The sequence below is a fragment of the Orycteropus afer genome, unplaced genomic scaffold (assembly GCF_000298275.1).
Source record: "Orycteropus afer afer isolate SDZICR_OR568_19922 unplaced genomic scaffold, OryAfe1.0 scaffold00757, whole genome shotgun sequence".
Taxonomy (NCBI): Eukaryota; Metazoa; Chordata; class Mammalia; order Tubulidentata; family Orycteropodidae; genus Orycteropus; species Orycteropus afer.
In genome coordinates, this window is record NW_006922344.1 from 801,483 (window position 1) to 818,410 (window position 16,928).

The 16,928-nt window shown below is 38.3% G+C and overlaps 1 protein-coding gene across 1 annotated transcript in view; it reads right to left on the reverse strand.

The window, feature by feature from the left end:
* The window catches only part of TWSG1 (twisted gastrulation BMP signaling modulator 1), a 180,374-nt gene that overhangs the window by 131,208 nt on the left and 32,238 nt on the right, over positions 1-16,928 (reverse strand). Inside the window, exon 2 of the mRNA XM_007957553.2 lies at positions 2,510-2,609. Coding sequence (XP_007955744.1) covers positions 2,510-2,609 — 100 coding nt within the window. The remainder of the gene's footprint in view (positions 1-2,509; positions 2,610-16,928) is intronic.

Sequence of the window (16,928 nt, forward strand, 5' to 3'; positions counted from 1 at the left end):
CACTACGGAAGTAGGATTGCCCAACCTTCCTTCCGAGGAGTGGCTGGTGGGTTTGAACCTCCAGCCTTCTGGTTAGCAGTCAAGTGCTTTAGCCACTATGAATAAATGGTATAATTACAAAACTTCCATAAGGAGAGGAAGTCAGGATGATGTTAATATAGAACAGACTGTTCCAAACTTAAGGAAATAAGAATTTACCCCAGGGTAATCACCAAGAAAATTAAACCTTCTAACCAAAATAAGAAAGGATAAAAGAACAAGGACTTAGTAAACAAGAAAGCAATAATAATGAAAAAAAGGGAAAGAAAACCTGGTAACAGAATGAACTTGGCACAGAAAAATATTTGAAGCAAAGAAATCATCAGCACTCACAACACAAAAAAGAATGACAGCAGTAAATTCTTGGTATTTGAATGCTAACCAGAAGGCTGGTGGTTCAAACCCACCAGCCACTCCTCAGAAGGAAGACTGAGCAATCTACTTCCATAGAGATACCGCCCTGGAAACCCAAGGAGGGGTTGCTGTGAGTCAGAATCAACTTGAAGGCAATGAGTTTGTTTGTTTGTTTGTTTTTATCGTTAATTACACTAAATAAGTGGCAGATTGGATAAGTAGCCAAGACCCATCAATACCAGACTCTCCTTAGACACAAAGATAAAAATAAATTAAAAATCCAGAGATGGAAAAAAATCTATCAAGTTGATGGTAACCAAAAAAGAGCAGGAATGGCAATATTAATTTCTGATAAAACAGACATCAAGGCAAAATCCACTGTAAGGGACAAGAAAGGGCATAATATGATGAAAAAAGAGGCAACAGACCAAGAGAACATAACCATAATAAGTATCTATGCACCCAATGAAAAAGCTCCAAAATATGTAAGGCAAACATTAACTGAATTAAAAGGAGAAAGAAAATTTTGAAAAGGAAAAGAATATACAAATCAATGTTCTGGCAAAGCTCACTCTTTTTTCTTGACCCTGTTCTCAGCTCATAACCTGACCTCCAGTTCTTGGGATATAAGCCTACAGAAGTCTCTAGTTTGCTGCCTAAACTGCAGATTTTGCATTTGTTGGCCCCTGCAACCATATGAGCCAGCAGAGGTCTTCAGCCATGGATTTGGGACTTGCCAGCCCCCACAACTAAGTGAGCAAGTTCCTTGAAGTAAATTTCTCTCTTTACAAACCAATACATGCTTCACCTGCTCCTCTAGACAACCCAAACTAAGACATGAGGGGAAATCTTGTGACATAATTAAGGGCATATATGCAAAACCAAGAGCCAACATTATTCTCAATGGAGAAAGACTGAGAGCCTTCCCTCTGAGAATGGAATGAGATAAGCACACCCATTATCACTACTCCTATTCAATATTGTACTGGAAGTCCTAGCCAGAGTAATAAGGCAAGAAGGAGAAATAAAAGGTATCCAAATCAAAAAAGAACTAAAACTATCCTTATTTACAGATGACATGATCCTATAAATAGAAAATCCCAAAGATTCCATAAGAAAGCTCTGGATCTAATAGAAAAATACAGAAACATTGCAGGGTACAACGTTATGGATTGAATGGTGCCCCCCAAACTATGTTGTAAATCTTAACCTCTATGCCTATAGTTAAGGAGCCCAGGGACAGAATGGTTAAAGCACTCGGCTGCTAACCAAAAGGTCGGCAGTTCAAATCCACCAGCTGCTCCACGGGAGAGAGATGTGGCAATCTGCATCCATAAAAATTACAGTCTTTGAAACACTCTGCAGTTCTACTCTGGCCTTACAGAGTCACTGTGAGTAGGAAGGGGTATGTCTGTGGTTATAATATCATTTGGGAATGGATTTTCTTTGTTATGTTAAAGAGGCATGATTAGTGTAGGGTGTATTTTGAGACACTCTCTTTGGAGATATTAAAGAGGTTAAACAAGTGAGAGAAGCAGAGACAGGAGAAGACTGATGCCAAGACACAAAGAGATCTCCAAGGAACCAGGAAACAGAAACTAAAGAGACAGGACTTTCCTCCAGAGCCAACAGAGACAAAAAGGCTTCCCCTGGAGCCAGTGTTCTAAATTCAGACTTCTAGCCTAGTGGCGTAGTGCCTAAGGCATTTGACTGCTAACCAGAAGGCTGGCAGTTCAAACCCACCAGTCACTCCTTGGAAGGAAGGTTGGGCACCTACTTCCATAGAAATACTGCCTCAGAAACCCAAGGAGGGGTCACTATGAGTCTGATCTGACTCGATGGCAGTGAGCTTGGAGCTTGAGCCTCCTGAACAGTGAGACAACGAATTTCTGTTTGTTAAAGCCATCCACTGGTAGTACTGCTGTTATTATATTACATAACTAAGACAATATGTAAATAGTATTCAGTACAAACAAATGCAATAATTTTCTATTTGTCTACTATATCTTATACATATACTTGCCCATACACACAAATACATTAATAGATAATCTTCAAAGTCTCTTAAAATCAAGGATTCTGTGATAAGAAAGAAAATTTATTGGATGTAACTTACCAACACAATCACAGCACTCATCCCAAAGAGTACCAAGACAAAGCATACACTCTTTACAACAGGAACAATTTCCTTCTCCAGGCCGGCACTGGCAGAGCTCCTAGAAATCAACCAGATGTTTAAACTTAAAATTCCAGATATGATATTTTAAATTATTACTTTTTCAGCACAAAGAGCAACATCTGCATTTATATTTGATATCATTAACTATTGGTAAGAACATAAATATTTACAATGCCAAGTAGATTGTTTTCTTTCTTTTGGACAAACTCAGTAAACATTTTGAATGCTTTTACCTTTTAAAACAAACAAAACATTTTACTTTATACATATATACTTTCTTCTCCTTCCCCCAGTGCCTCCAAGACAAACGATTCAGTACAAGAACAAAACATATTTTACAGCTCTGAGAGCCATCATCCCAATTAATCTAAACTAGTCAACTTGTAATGGCAGAACCCAGGAGTAGCTTGAGGAAGATTTAGTCTGTCTTCTCCAGAACATTCCCCTCCTTTAATTGAACTCACTTCTGTGGCTTCCAGGCAAACAACAGACAGACATAGAGGGTGAACATTTACACCAGGTAGGTATACTCCTTAGAATCATGGGAGATCAGAAGGGCAATATTTGCACAGGGAGATAGCTTAGGAGGCAGGAATGCAAAGGGAAGAAGGACACAGGGTAGAGGTAACCATAGGGAGGAAGAGGAAAGAAAGCTATAACATTGTGGGGATTGTAGTCAATGTCATGAAACAAACTGTGTATGAACTGCTGTACAGAAAATGAATTTCGTTTCCACTCCTTCTCTAGCACTATGCCTGGCTGTCATGTGACGCCTGGCATAACCTGCTGAAAGATAAAAGACCTCATGGAAGGGAGACAAGTTGGTCCAACTGAAGCCACCTTAGATCAGTCAGCCACCAAACAGCGCAGCAGCTGGCAAGAGATACATGAATGAGCCCAGAAAAACCACACAGCTATTTGGCGCAAATAGCCAACCCACCAAAAGAAGAGCTAAACATATGGTCATTGTTTTAAATCACTAAATTTTGGGGTAGTTTGCTACTCCATAAAACTAATATAGCTTGCTTTGTAAATGAAACTTCAAGACAACTTCTTTATACTTGTCCTTACCCTTACCAACCAGACTACCACTTCTAAACAAAACCAACTTAAATGGAAATTCAGTACCCACCATTGCCTATTTGACTTTCCTTGGTTTAAGAGACACCATATATATTTTAGCAGAAAAATATTAATACTTCATTATTTCAATGGAAATAACTATCTTATGACATAATTGATTTTACTCTCAGGCTTAGGAGGAACCTCACAGGTCAATAAACCATCCTTCCATCTAACACTTGAATCTCTCCTAAACTCCATTAACAAATGGTCATTCCAGCCCACAGATGAAGAATAATTTAATAATCCAAAACAGCCTGTCCTAATTTTATAATGCTCTAATAAGGGAATTATTATGTTGAACTCAAGTCTGCTTCCCAACAGCCTGGTCTTTAAGACTCCTCCACACGTGCCTACCAACAAATAAAATTTCTCTTCAGCAATGCCATCCTAATTTTTTGAGGTATTTTCACTAGACAGTTTGGAATGTCTGTCCTGTATAATTTCCACCCATCCCTGACTCCTCTTTTCCTATGTTTCTACAGCTATGTTTTAAACTACATGATCTTTCTTTTCCCTGGCTACATAAAATTGGAAGAAGGCTAGAAAACAGACTGAAGGGGAGTCATTCAGATTCTCTTTCCAAGATTTTAGAAATGGCACACACACATTTATCAATCTCTGTTAAGAACTTGAGCTGGTGGTGTGGGGGTATGATGCAAGTGTGGGACTGGAGAGAGAATGTTAGGCCACATCCACAGTCACAAAGAAGAAGAAATAGATGAACAAAAGGGACTTACACGAAGCAGAAGTGAGAGATAGCTGGATTGTTGCTATGCACAGTCTAGTTGATTCCAACTCATAGCAACCCTACAGGACAGCAAAAAATGGCCTCATAGGATTTCCAAGACTGCAAATCTTTACAGAAGCAGACTGCTTCATCTTTCTACCACAGAGTGAATGGTAGGTTCAAACCACCAAACTTTTGGTTAGCAGCTAAACTGTTTAACAACTGAGCCACCAGAACTCCTTTAGCACTGCACAGGGAGCTCTTGTGGCATAGTGCCTAAGGCATAACCAGAAGGCTGGCAGTTCAAACCCACCAGCTACTCCTTGGAAGGAAGGTTGGGCAGTCTATTTCCGTAATGACACCGCCTTGGAAATCCAAGGAAGGGCTGCTATGAGTCAGATAAAACTCAATGCCAGTGAGTATTTTGTGTGAGGGGAGAGCAATAGCCATTTTAATTACTAATGATGCTCTAGTTCTTGGTTCCAGTCTTAGCTGCACTTCCTGTTCTCAGGTCTGTTGGGACATTCTTATTAGTTGCAATGTTCCTGTTGAGATATTCTTATTCTTAATAGTCATTTGCAACCAAAAAAACCCTCATTAAAATCAAAGTGTCTTTACAACCTGCCTGTTCATTTTAGAGCAAGTACTCCAAAGTTTTTTTTTTTAATGGTTCTTAGCAAATTTATGTGAAATCACATCACCCTGCAATCAGCACTGTCCTTAGTGCAAAGCGTGGTGATAGTAAATAATAACACTTCAGGGTATAACATAACTGATCATAACAGAGCTGACCTCTCCCCACCTTCGCCCTGGACACTACTATTTTTCAAAATTGATGTAGCCTAAATTTTTTTTCTTTTGGGTAGCAATACGCTACCAAAGTCAATACAGGCAGTTACTGGGTTAGTAATGAGATCCATTCCTGAATGTACCTATAAGTCAAGCTTGTACGTAAGTCAGAACAAGTGCTTTCAGTTATTACTTAGCTCTACTTCTGGTAGCATGGTGCATATGGCATTTAGCTGCTTATCAGAAGGTTGGTGGTTCAAACCCACCACCACTTATGGGAGGAAGATGAGGTAATCTACTTCTGTAAAGATGTACAGCCTTGTAAATGGGGGTTGCGATGAGTTAGAACTGACTCAATGGCAGTGGGTTTACTATCATTTTTTAAGTGCAAGACAAGGGTTTTTCAAGGATTTAAAAGCTGTATGTGCAGCAAGTTTCAAAGTAAGACAAATTTACACATAGGACAAGCAGGAATTGTCTGTAAGTCAGATGTTGGTAACCTTGGGACTTCCTGGAGTAACTGAATTACTTTCAAACTACTGCAACGAATCTGAGACCTAATAACACTGCTGATACACGTTTTGAAATTAACTGGTATTACATGATCCTTATTTCTCTAAGTCAACAATAGTGCTTTTAACACTTAATGTTTATGCTTATTCAATTTGGCATATATTTCTACACTATTAGAGTTAGTCCACATACCTAATATGACATGACTTTTTTCCAACATTCATCTTTTTTAAAAATTTTTTTTTATTGTGATTTGGGTGAAAATTTACAAAGCAAATTCACTTTCTGTACAGCAGTTCACATACACTTTTTCTCATGACATTGACCACAATTTACCACAATGCAACAGCTCCCCTCCCACTTCCTCCCTGTGTCCATCCCTCCATGCACTACTGCTCCCTGAGCTGTCTCCCTGTGCATAAGCAGTCCTTCTTTCTCACATGATTGTTCTCTCCAAGGAGTGTATCTACCTCAGGGAAATGTTCAACTCATATACCTGTCTATTGTTGGCTGGAAGCCACAGGCATGGGTTCAATTCCAGACCTGAAGGGCAGCTAGGGGCCATAGTCTCAGTGGGTCCACCAGGCTCTATTGGACCAGCAAACCTGGTCCTACCTTTTTTTTTTTTTCTCTCCAAATGATTTTGAGTTTTGTTCCACATTGTTTTCCCTCTCTATCAAGGGTCTCCTACACAGATCCCCTTCCAAGTGGATGACAGTGGTAGCCGGGCACCATCTAGTTCTTCTGGTCTCATAGTCGTATAGGCTGCAGATCGGATGGAGTACCAGTCGCTAGGACTAACTGTTTCCATGAATTTTTGGTTTTCTTCATTCTTCTTTGCTCTGGACAAGGAGAGACCCATCATTGCATCTAGATGGCAGCTTGCAAGCTTTTAAGACCCCAGTCACTACTCGCCAAAGTAGGAGGTGGAACAATGTTTTGTGTACTATGCAACATTCATCTTAATTTTTTTTTTCCTTTTCCAAAAGTCCATTAGCTTTCAAAGTCCACATCGCTTTCAAGAATCAATACTTGTGGTAAGAAAGCTAGGAAGGGACTTCTGTCAAGATGATGGAATAGGCAGACAAGTTATACAGGGCCTCTATGACAAAGAAACAAGAAGCTAATTGAAACACATAGAAGATAATCTTGGAACCCTGAGCTTTGAAGGGAAGGATACAGAAGTGGATTAAATACTGACTAGCAGAAGAACCTGAATGAACACAATAGATAAAGAGACAAACAGAGCTGTGGACTGCTGGCTGGCCTGCCAGAATGGCCATTTTGAGTATCTGCAAGCGGTGTTTTGATTCAGGTATCAACCTGCTAATCACCTCTGCTACCTGAAGACTACATGAGCAACTGCACTGGTGGCTGAAGACCAGAAAGGTTCAATATTCCCCTTGTACCCTATACTCACCCAGTGAACAAAGGTGTGGCCATCCCCCACCTCCACCCACCTTCTGGACTGGCAGGAATTTCATCATAGACTAGGCGCCCTGCCACCAACTGCTTTCTGTGCAGGCAAGAACCGGTCCCAGGACTAGGAATCCTTTTGCACTGGTAGGAACTTTTTCTGAGATCAGGTACCCTATGCCAGCCAGCTTTTGGGATGGCAGGAATTTTATTGGAACAGGACCCTATGAACAGTTTCTGAGGTAGCAGGAATTTTGGGACCAAATACCCTGCCCATGGCTGCTTTCTAAACTGGCAGGAACTCCCTCTGGAACCAAGTACCTTGCTCCTAATCACCTTTTGGACCAGCAGGAACTTTTTCTGGGTCTAGGAGCTCTGCTTCCAGACACCTTCTGGACCAGCAGCAACTCATTTGAGAAAAGATGCCCTGCCCCCCATTTGCCTTCTGGGGAGCTAGGAACCAGTTCAAAGATCAGCATTTTGTAGCATTTTGGTCTGTCAGGAACTTTTCCTGGGAACAAGACCCATCACAAAGTCCCAATTTGGGAAGGCAGGGACTTTTATGGGGAGTGGGAGCCCTGTGCCCACCAGCCTTTTGAGACAGCAAGAACTTTTCCTGAGACCAGAAGCCTTGTTCCCAGCTGCTCCAAGAGTCAGCAGAACTTCCTTCTAGAAATAGGGGCCTTACTCCCACTGTGGTTTGAGCCAGCAGGAACTTTTTCCAGGTCCAGGTGCCCTGCCCTCAGACAACTTCTGGATCAGGAGGAACTTGTCTAAAATCAGGTACCCTCCCCTCAGTTGCCTCTGAGAAAGCAGGAACTAGTACCAGTACCAGGTACCCTACACCTTGCCACCTGCTTAGCCAGCAGGAACACAGCCCAAGTGCCTCACAACCAAGTTCTATTTTTGTTTGTTTTCAAATTATTGTTTTTTCCCTCCTCCTTTCTTTCTTTCTCTTCCTTGGTTCTTGTATGTTTTTTGTTTTTCTACCATTTCCTGATTCTCTTTTTTCTTTTCTACCTTTTTTCTTTTCATTCTTCCCATTCCTTATTTTCCTTTTTTCAGTTTTCTTATTTATCTTTATTATTCTTTTGCTTTTCCTCTCTTCTCTTCCCCCCACCCATATATGCTTTCTTCTCATTGTCCTTTTATCTTTGTAAAATTTTTATTTTCATTTATCATTTTTTATTTTTGCAGTTGCAACTGTTTGTTTATGCTATTTGTGACTTATGGTCTCATTTTTATTTTTTCAGTGAAGCCCCACCTACGAGGAAAAGGCCACCATCTGCTTCTTTATCAACTGATCAACAAACAGATGGCAGCCAATACTAGCCCAATTCACCATCCACTGTTCTACATGAACAGCTAACAGAGATCTGTGTACACATTCTCAACCTCTATCACATGTACAAGGAGACAGGTGATGAGTGCCTAAGTGCTGCCAAACTAGCAAACAGAATAGCACACCAGCACTGCTTGCTAGGATATATCACAACAAAATAAAGGAAAAAAAAACCTGCAAAAAGTCACACCAATGTGCAATTACCAATTACATATAAATACCACAACATCACAATATATCAGAGACAACTGACAATCCCAGTTCACACAAAGGTAAGATAAAGTAATACAAACAAGGGACCAGAAGACAGCCAGAAAAGTTCCCCAAGGAAAAAGTGGCACTGAAACTACCCGACAAGGAATTCAAAAGAATTAAATTTAGGTACTTTCAATGGCTTGAGAGACAGATTAAGGAAAAAACTGACAAAATGAAGGAAAACACTGATGAAATTAAGGAAAACCCAGATAAAACTATAGAACAAATTAGGGAAAGAATATAAGAACAAACTGATAACATAACTGAAAAATCAAAAACCATTTAAATACAGTAAATAGAAATATGGATGATCGATACTAAGATTTCAGAAACAGATAACATGTTGAAAGGGCAAAGGAGTTGAATCAAATAATGGAAGACAGAATTAATGAGACTGAAGACAACTCTCTTGGTAATAATTTGTTAAGTCGCAAAACAAAAAAGATCATTTAAAAAAAGAAAAGAAAAAGCCTAAGATTTATGAGACACCATCAAGAGGAAAAACTTACATGTGATCAGACTACCACAACAGGAAGAAACAGATAAAACTAAAGAGAAAATTGTCGAAGATATCTTGGAAGAGAACTTCACTATGATCAAAGACAAGATGATGTTCATTCAAAAGGTTCAATGAACCCCACACAGGACAGATTTCAAAAGAAAATCACCAAGACATATAAAATCAAACTTAACCAAAATCTAAGACAAAAAAAAGAACTGTGGAAGTAGCGTGGAAAAAAAATAAGTTACCTAAAAGGACAATCAATAAGACTAAGCTCTGATTTCCCAGCAGAAACCATGCAGGCAAGAGGGCAATGAGATAACATACATAAAACTCTTTAAAGAAAATAACTGCCAAACAAGAATTATATACTCAGCAAAAGCGTCCCTCAAATATGATGGCAAAATTAGGACATTTCCATATAAACCAAAAGTAAGAGAATTTTTTAAAACCAGACCAACCTTACTAAAGGGAGTCCTTTGCACAGAGACCCAACAACAGCAGACAACAACCCATGATTAACACATACCACAACCCTGAAACCAATCTAGATATGGAAGTATCCAAAGTAAAATAAACTTAAAAGACTGTGAGCAAGGTACCAAAGACACCAATTGGTAAATGAAGACAATAACAAACCAAAAAGAATAAATAATGTAGATACAAAACTTCTAAATGGAGAGGAAGTCAAGATAATTTTGATACAAAACAGTCTGTTGTAAACTTGGGAAGAAAATAATAAATCCTAACATAATCTCAGAGAAAATCAATAAATATTCCTATCAAAATAAAAGAGAGGAAAGGCTCAAATATTTATCAAATACTAAAACAACAGCAATGAAGGAAATGATTTTAGAAATTCAAAAACAAAATGATGTCAGTACAGAAAATTATACAGACCAAAGTAATCAGCAACACCACAAAAATACACATAACAAAAAGACAGTGATAGATTCTTACTTGTCAGTAATTACACTGAATGTAAATGGATTAAATGCACCAATCAAGGGACAGAAGAGACTAAAAATCAAAGGTTGGAAAAAATATATCAAGTAAATGGCAATCAAAAACAAGCAGGTGTGGCAATATTAATTTCTGATAAAATAGATTTTAAGACAAAAAACACCGTAAGACCAAGACAGAACATTATATAATGATTAAATGATCACCTGAACAAGATGACATAACCATAATAAATATCTATACACTCAAAGCCACTCCTCAGAAGGAAGGTTGGGCAATCCTACTTCCGTAGTGATACTGCCTCGGAAACCCAAGGAGGGGTCGCTATGAGTCGGGGCCGACTCGACGGCACATAACAACAACAACAACAACAACAACACTCAAAGAGCCTCAAAATACATAAATCAGATGTTAACAGATGAGAAAAGACAAACAGGTGACTCTACCGTAATAGTAGAAGAAATTAATACACCATTTTCAATGAAGGACAGAATAGCTAGAAAGACACTCAACAAAGATATAGAACTAAACAATACAATCAGCCAACTTCACCTTAGAGACATATACAGAGCACTTCACACAACAATACAATATACATTCTTTTCTAGCACATATGGAATATTCTTAGGAACAGACCAGTAAGTCAGGCCATAAAGGACATAAAAACATTGCAAAACATCTTCTCAAATCACAATACAGTAAATTCAGAAATCAATAATGGGAAGATCAAGGGAAAGAAAGCAAACACATGGAAAGTGAATTAGCACCCTAGTTAAAAATGACTGAGTAATGGAAGAAACAAAAAAATTACTTGAATCAAACCAGAATGAAAACAGAAGAAAATCTTCAGAAAACAGCAAGAGCAGTGATCAGAGGGCAATTTATAGCAATAAATGTATATATCAAAAAAGAAGAGCCAAAATCAATACTTTAAAGCAACATCTCCAACAATTAGAAAATGAGCAGCAAAAAAAGCCTACAGTCACCAGAGAAGAAAGAGCCAATCAGAAATAAATGAAACTGAGAGCAATCAAAAAACATAATCAACAAGCCTAGAAGTTGGTTCTTTGAAAAGATAATGAAATCAACAATCCACTAGCAAATTTAACAACGGAAAAAGAGGAGAAGATGCAAATAACACAAATAAGAAATGAATGGGTGATGTCACATTAGAACCAACCAGAATAAAAAGAATAATATCAGAATACTATAAAAAATTGTACTCCGACAAACTTGAAATCCTAGAAAAAATGGACAGATTTTTAGGAACACACTACTTACCTCAATTAACACACACTGAGGTAGAAAACTGGTACAGACCCATAACAAAGGAAATTGAACAGGTCAGGAAAAACCTACCAACAACAAAAAGTCCTGGGCCAGAAGTCTTCACTGGAGAATTCTAGCAAATATCCAGAGAACAGCTGACACAATTCCTACTCAAACTATTCCAGAACATAGAAAAGGACATAGTATACTTCCAAATTCACTTCATGAAGCAAGCAAAACCCTGATAGCAAAACCAGACAAAGACACCACTAAAAAGGAAAACTACAAATCAATATCCCTCATGAATACAGATGCAAAAATCTTCAACAAAATTCTAGCCAGTAGACGCCAACAACATATCAAAAAAAAATAATACATCATGATCAAGCAGAATTCATACCAATATGCAAGGATGGTTCAACATTAGAAAAACAAGCAACATAATCCATCACATAAGTAAAATGAAGGAAAAGAACCAGATTATTAGATCAATCCATGCAGAAAAGGCATTTGATAAAATGCAACACCCACTCCTGATTTAAAAAAAAAGAAAAACTCTCAGGAAAACAGTACTAGAAAGGAAATTTCTTAACATAATAAAGGGCATGTACACAAAACCAACAACCAACATTATTCTCAATGGAAGCAACTGAAAGCTCTCCCCCCTGCAAATGGGAACCAGACAAGGATGTCCTCCATCACCACTTCTACTCAGCACTGTATTGGAAATAGTAGCCAGGGCAATTAAGGCAAGAAACAGAAATAAAAGGCATCCAAATTGGTAAGGAAGAAGTAAAACTATCCCTATTTGCTGATGATATGACCCTATACATAGCAAATCCCAGAGACTCAGCAAGAAAACTACTAGAACTAATGGAAAGATTTAGCATAATGACATGATACAAGATCAAAGTACAAAAATCAGTTAGATTCCTCTACAATGACAAACAGATGTCTGAAAAGGAAGTAAGGAAAACAACATTTACAATCGCTAAGGAGCTCTGCTGGTGTAGTGGTTAAGGCACTTATCTGCTAACCAAAAGGTTAGTGGTTCAAACCCACCAGCCCCTCTGTAGAGGAAAGATCAGGAAGTCTGCTTCCTTAAAGATTTATAGCCTTGGAAACCCTATGAGGGTTGCTATGAGTCAGAATCAGCTTCACGGCAGTGAATCTCATTTGGTATTTTACCATAATTACCAAAAAGAGAAAATACTTGGGAAGAAATCTTACCAAGGACACAAAAGATCTATACAAAGAAAGCTATAAAACACTGTAACAAAAAACTACAAGAGATCTATCTAAATGGAAGAACATACCATGCTCATGTATAGGACGTATGAACAGTGTGAAAATGTCAATATTACCCAAAGCAATCTAGAGATCAATGCAATCTCAATCCAGATTCCATCAGCATTCTTCAAGGACACGGAAAAAAAATCAGAAATTTTATATGGAAAAGACTGAATAAGCAAAGCACTACTGAAGAAGAACAAAGTATGAAATCTCACATTCCTCAATCTCAAAACCTACTATATGTCAACAGTAGTCAAAACACTCAGATACAAAAACAGACACATAGACCAGTGAACAGAACTGAGAATCGAGAAATAGATCCATCAACCTATATGGTCAGGTAATCTTTGACAAAGGGCTGAAATCCATTAAATAGGGAAGAGAGAGTTTATTTACCAAATGGTTCTGGCAAAACTGGATATCCATCTGCAGAAAATGAAACAAGATCCATACCTCATACCATATACAAAAATTAACTCACAATAAATCAAAGACTTAAATGTAAAACCAAAAGTATTAAGTTCATCAAAGAAATAATAGGGGCAAACTTAGGGGCTCTAATAAATGGCATAAATACAGTATCAAACATAACTGAAAACACACAAGCAGCAAAAGATAAACTAGGTGATGGTGATCCTCTAAAAATTAAACTCTTACATGCATCAAAAGACTTTTCCCAAAGAGTGAAAAAGAGAAGCTACAGATTGGGAAAAAATACACAACAATGGCATATCTGACGAGGGACTTATCTCTAAAATTCACAGAAAACTCCAATACCCACCTTAACATCAGAAAGACAAACAATCCAATTAAAAAATGAGCAGAAGACATGAACAGACACTTCACCAAAGATATTCAGGAGGCCAACAAACACATGAAGAAGTGCTCACAATCACTGGCCACTAGAGAGATGCAAATAAAAAAAAAAAAAAAAAAACAAGATATCCTCTCACCCCAGCAAAAATAGCAAAGTTCAACAAGAGAAAATAACAAATGCTGGCAAGGGGGTAGAAAGAACTCTCATACACTGCTGATAAGACTGTAAAATGGTGCAAACACTGGGGAAAACAGTTTACTGTTTCCTCAAAAAGTAAGAAACAGGAATACCATTAGATTCAGCAATCCCACTACTAGATACATATCCTAAAAAAGGGAGAGCTGGGGCACAACTAGATATATGCACACCCACATTCATCACAGCACTATTCACAATAGCAAAGAGATGGAAACAACCTAAGTGTCCTTCAGCAGATGAATGCATGACCAAACAATGGAATACTATGCAACACTGAAGAATAATAAAGAGTCCATGAAACACCTTATAATGTGGATGAACTTGGAGGACGTTATGCTGAGTGAAAAAAATTGATCACAGAAGGACAAATATTGTATTAGTCCACTATTGTAAAAAGTCAAGGAAAGGTTTACACATGGAAGGAAACTTTCTTTGTGGGTTACTAGGGTTGGGAGGTAGGAGAGGGAAAACTACTAGACAGGTAAGAGACAAGCACTGACTTGGTTAAAAGTGAAGGCAATATACCAAAAGCAACTGCCCAGCATAAGAACACTAAGGAAAAGGAAGACACAGAGAAGTGCACGAGAGATACATATAACAAAGGTAAAAACTATTACATACATGATACTGCATTATCAGTAATAACAAACATTAATCTATGGATATATACATAGGTAGAAAGGTTAAATGATCAGGTATGAGTAGGCAAAAGGAAATATACCCAAGACCATATATGTAAGTTTGGCAGATGATATTTCTACATTCGTATTTGTATGGGCTGTAAGAATATTCATACACATAATAGAGGTAAGAGTGGGGCGAAGTTATGATAACTTCTTAGCCACAGCCAAATATCTTGATGGAGTGAGTCACTGGGCCTGCAGGTTTAGGGCCATGATGGTGGGGGACATCAAGCTCAATTGCTATAATATACTACACAAAAACATTGTTCTACATCCTACTTCAGTAAGTAGTGACTGGTGTCTTAAAAGCTTGCAAGAAGCCATTTAAGATGCAAAAATACTGGTCTCCCCTCATCCAGAGCAAAGAAGAATGAAGAAAATAAAAACTGGAAGGAATTAATTAGTCCAAAGGACTAGAGGACCATATGAACGTCAACCTACATGACCCTGAAATCAGAAGAACTAGATGGTGCCCAGCTATCAGTGTCAACCACTCAGCACTCAGCAAGGGATCAAAAATAGGAGATTCTGGTTAGAGTGGGAGAAAAACATGTAACAAAACTCAAAATCATAACAAAGATCAGGCTTATGAGTTTCAAAGAGACTGGTGAACCCCCAAGACTATGGCCCCTGGTCACCTTTCAGGTCTGGAATTGAACTCAGTCCCATGGCATCTAGCCAATGGAAGGCCTATAAGGTGATCATTTACACCAGTAAGTATAGTCCTTAGAACAATCAACCATGGGAGATCAGAAGGGCAGCATATGCACAGGGAAGTAGTTGAGAGGGCTGAAATGCACAGGAAAGGACACATGGAAAGGTAACCAGAGACAGGAAGTGAGAAGAGAGCTATTACATTGTGGGGATTGGTATCAATGTCACCAAACAAAATATACATGGAAAATGAATTTGCACTGTAAACTTCCACCCATATCACAATTTTTAAAAAAAAAAAAAAAAAAAGAATGAATACTTGTGCTGTTTTCTAATTAATTTATTAGTTTTATTTCAGTGTGTATCTGTGGCATAACATATACAAATTACAGTATCATAATACTGTAGAATTCTGTATACTCAGACCACATTCATGTATTGTTGATATTAGGTATCTTAGATAGACATGTTAGAAAAAAAGGGATGATTATTAAAAGGGCAATGGCTTACTAAGAAGTATAAATACTTAATCACAAAACTGATGAAGCTTACATCAAACAAGCTCAAACTTACTTGGAAACCTAGAATAATAATAATAAAAAAAAAGAATTGCCAAAGCTATGCTTTGTGACTTGTTTTTAAAAACCTGTCTGATTTGTCTTTCAAGACAGAATTTTTTAAGCTCACATTTAAAAAAAAAAAAAAAAGTCACCAGTTAAGGATACTGATCATTTTTATTTTACAGTGGTGAAATATACAGAACAAAACAGTTCCCATTTCAACCATTCTGATCATTTCTTTTTTAGTCATAAGAAGTTTACCATTGATTGGCGGCAAGATGGTGGACTAGGCAGAAAGACTGCACAGACCCTCTTCAACAAAGACAAGGGAAACCAATTAACACAGACACAGAAAATAATCTTGGACCCCTGAGCCTTAAAGGGATAGGATATAGAAGTGGACTAAACCCCAACTAGCAGAAGAATTTGCATGAAAATACCAAAAAAGGAGACATATGGAGCTGCGGTCTGGCAGCAATCCTGAGCGATCGTGACAGCACAGACAGCTTGGAGATTCCCGAGTGTGGTAGGACCTAAGAATTAGCCTAAAAATCACCCTGCTGGCCAAGGACTGCATGGAGGACTGTGCATGGTGGCTGGGGAACAAACGGAGAAAGTGAAGAGAAAGGTGGGTTGAATTGTAGACTTTTGCCGGTCTGGAAGGAACCGCCATTTTGAAGGCTTAAAAAGCAGCTTGACTATTCTGGATATTTAAAGAGACAGCACTCTCGCAGATTCCTGGGGCTTAAGAACACATTCCGCTTTCCAGCAACCCCAAGGGCACTCGGGACCTGCAAGACTGAAAAGGTACCACAGTCCTCTTGTTACTCTTATACCCAAAAACCGCCTGGTGAACGGAGGTGCGGCCATCCCCCACTCCCACCTACCTTCTGGGCCCACAAGAACTCCATCACATTCTATGTGCTCAGATGGAGCCTGGGTGCCTTGCCCTGCCTCCACCGACTTTTTCTTTGGCTCTTTTTTTGTTTTTCTTTTTCACTTTCTTTTTTTCTGGTGATTAGTTTGCTTACATTTGTCTGTTTTAAAACAACTAATATTATTAATACTTTTGTCCTTTTTATTATTATTCTTAATCTTCCCCTACCAAGTCCTACTTTTCAGCATTTTGTCATATCCCTGTGCCTGGTTGAAATTTCTATTTTTTTAATTTAACGGTTTTTTTTTCTTTTCCCCCTTTTTCCTCATGATTAACCCCGTTCCTTGTTTTTCTTTTTGCATTTTTCGCATTT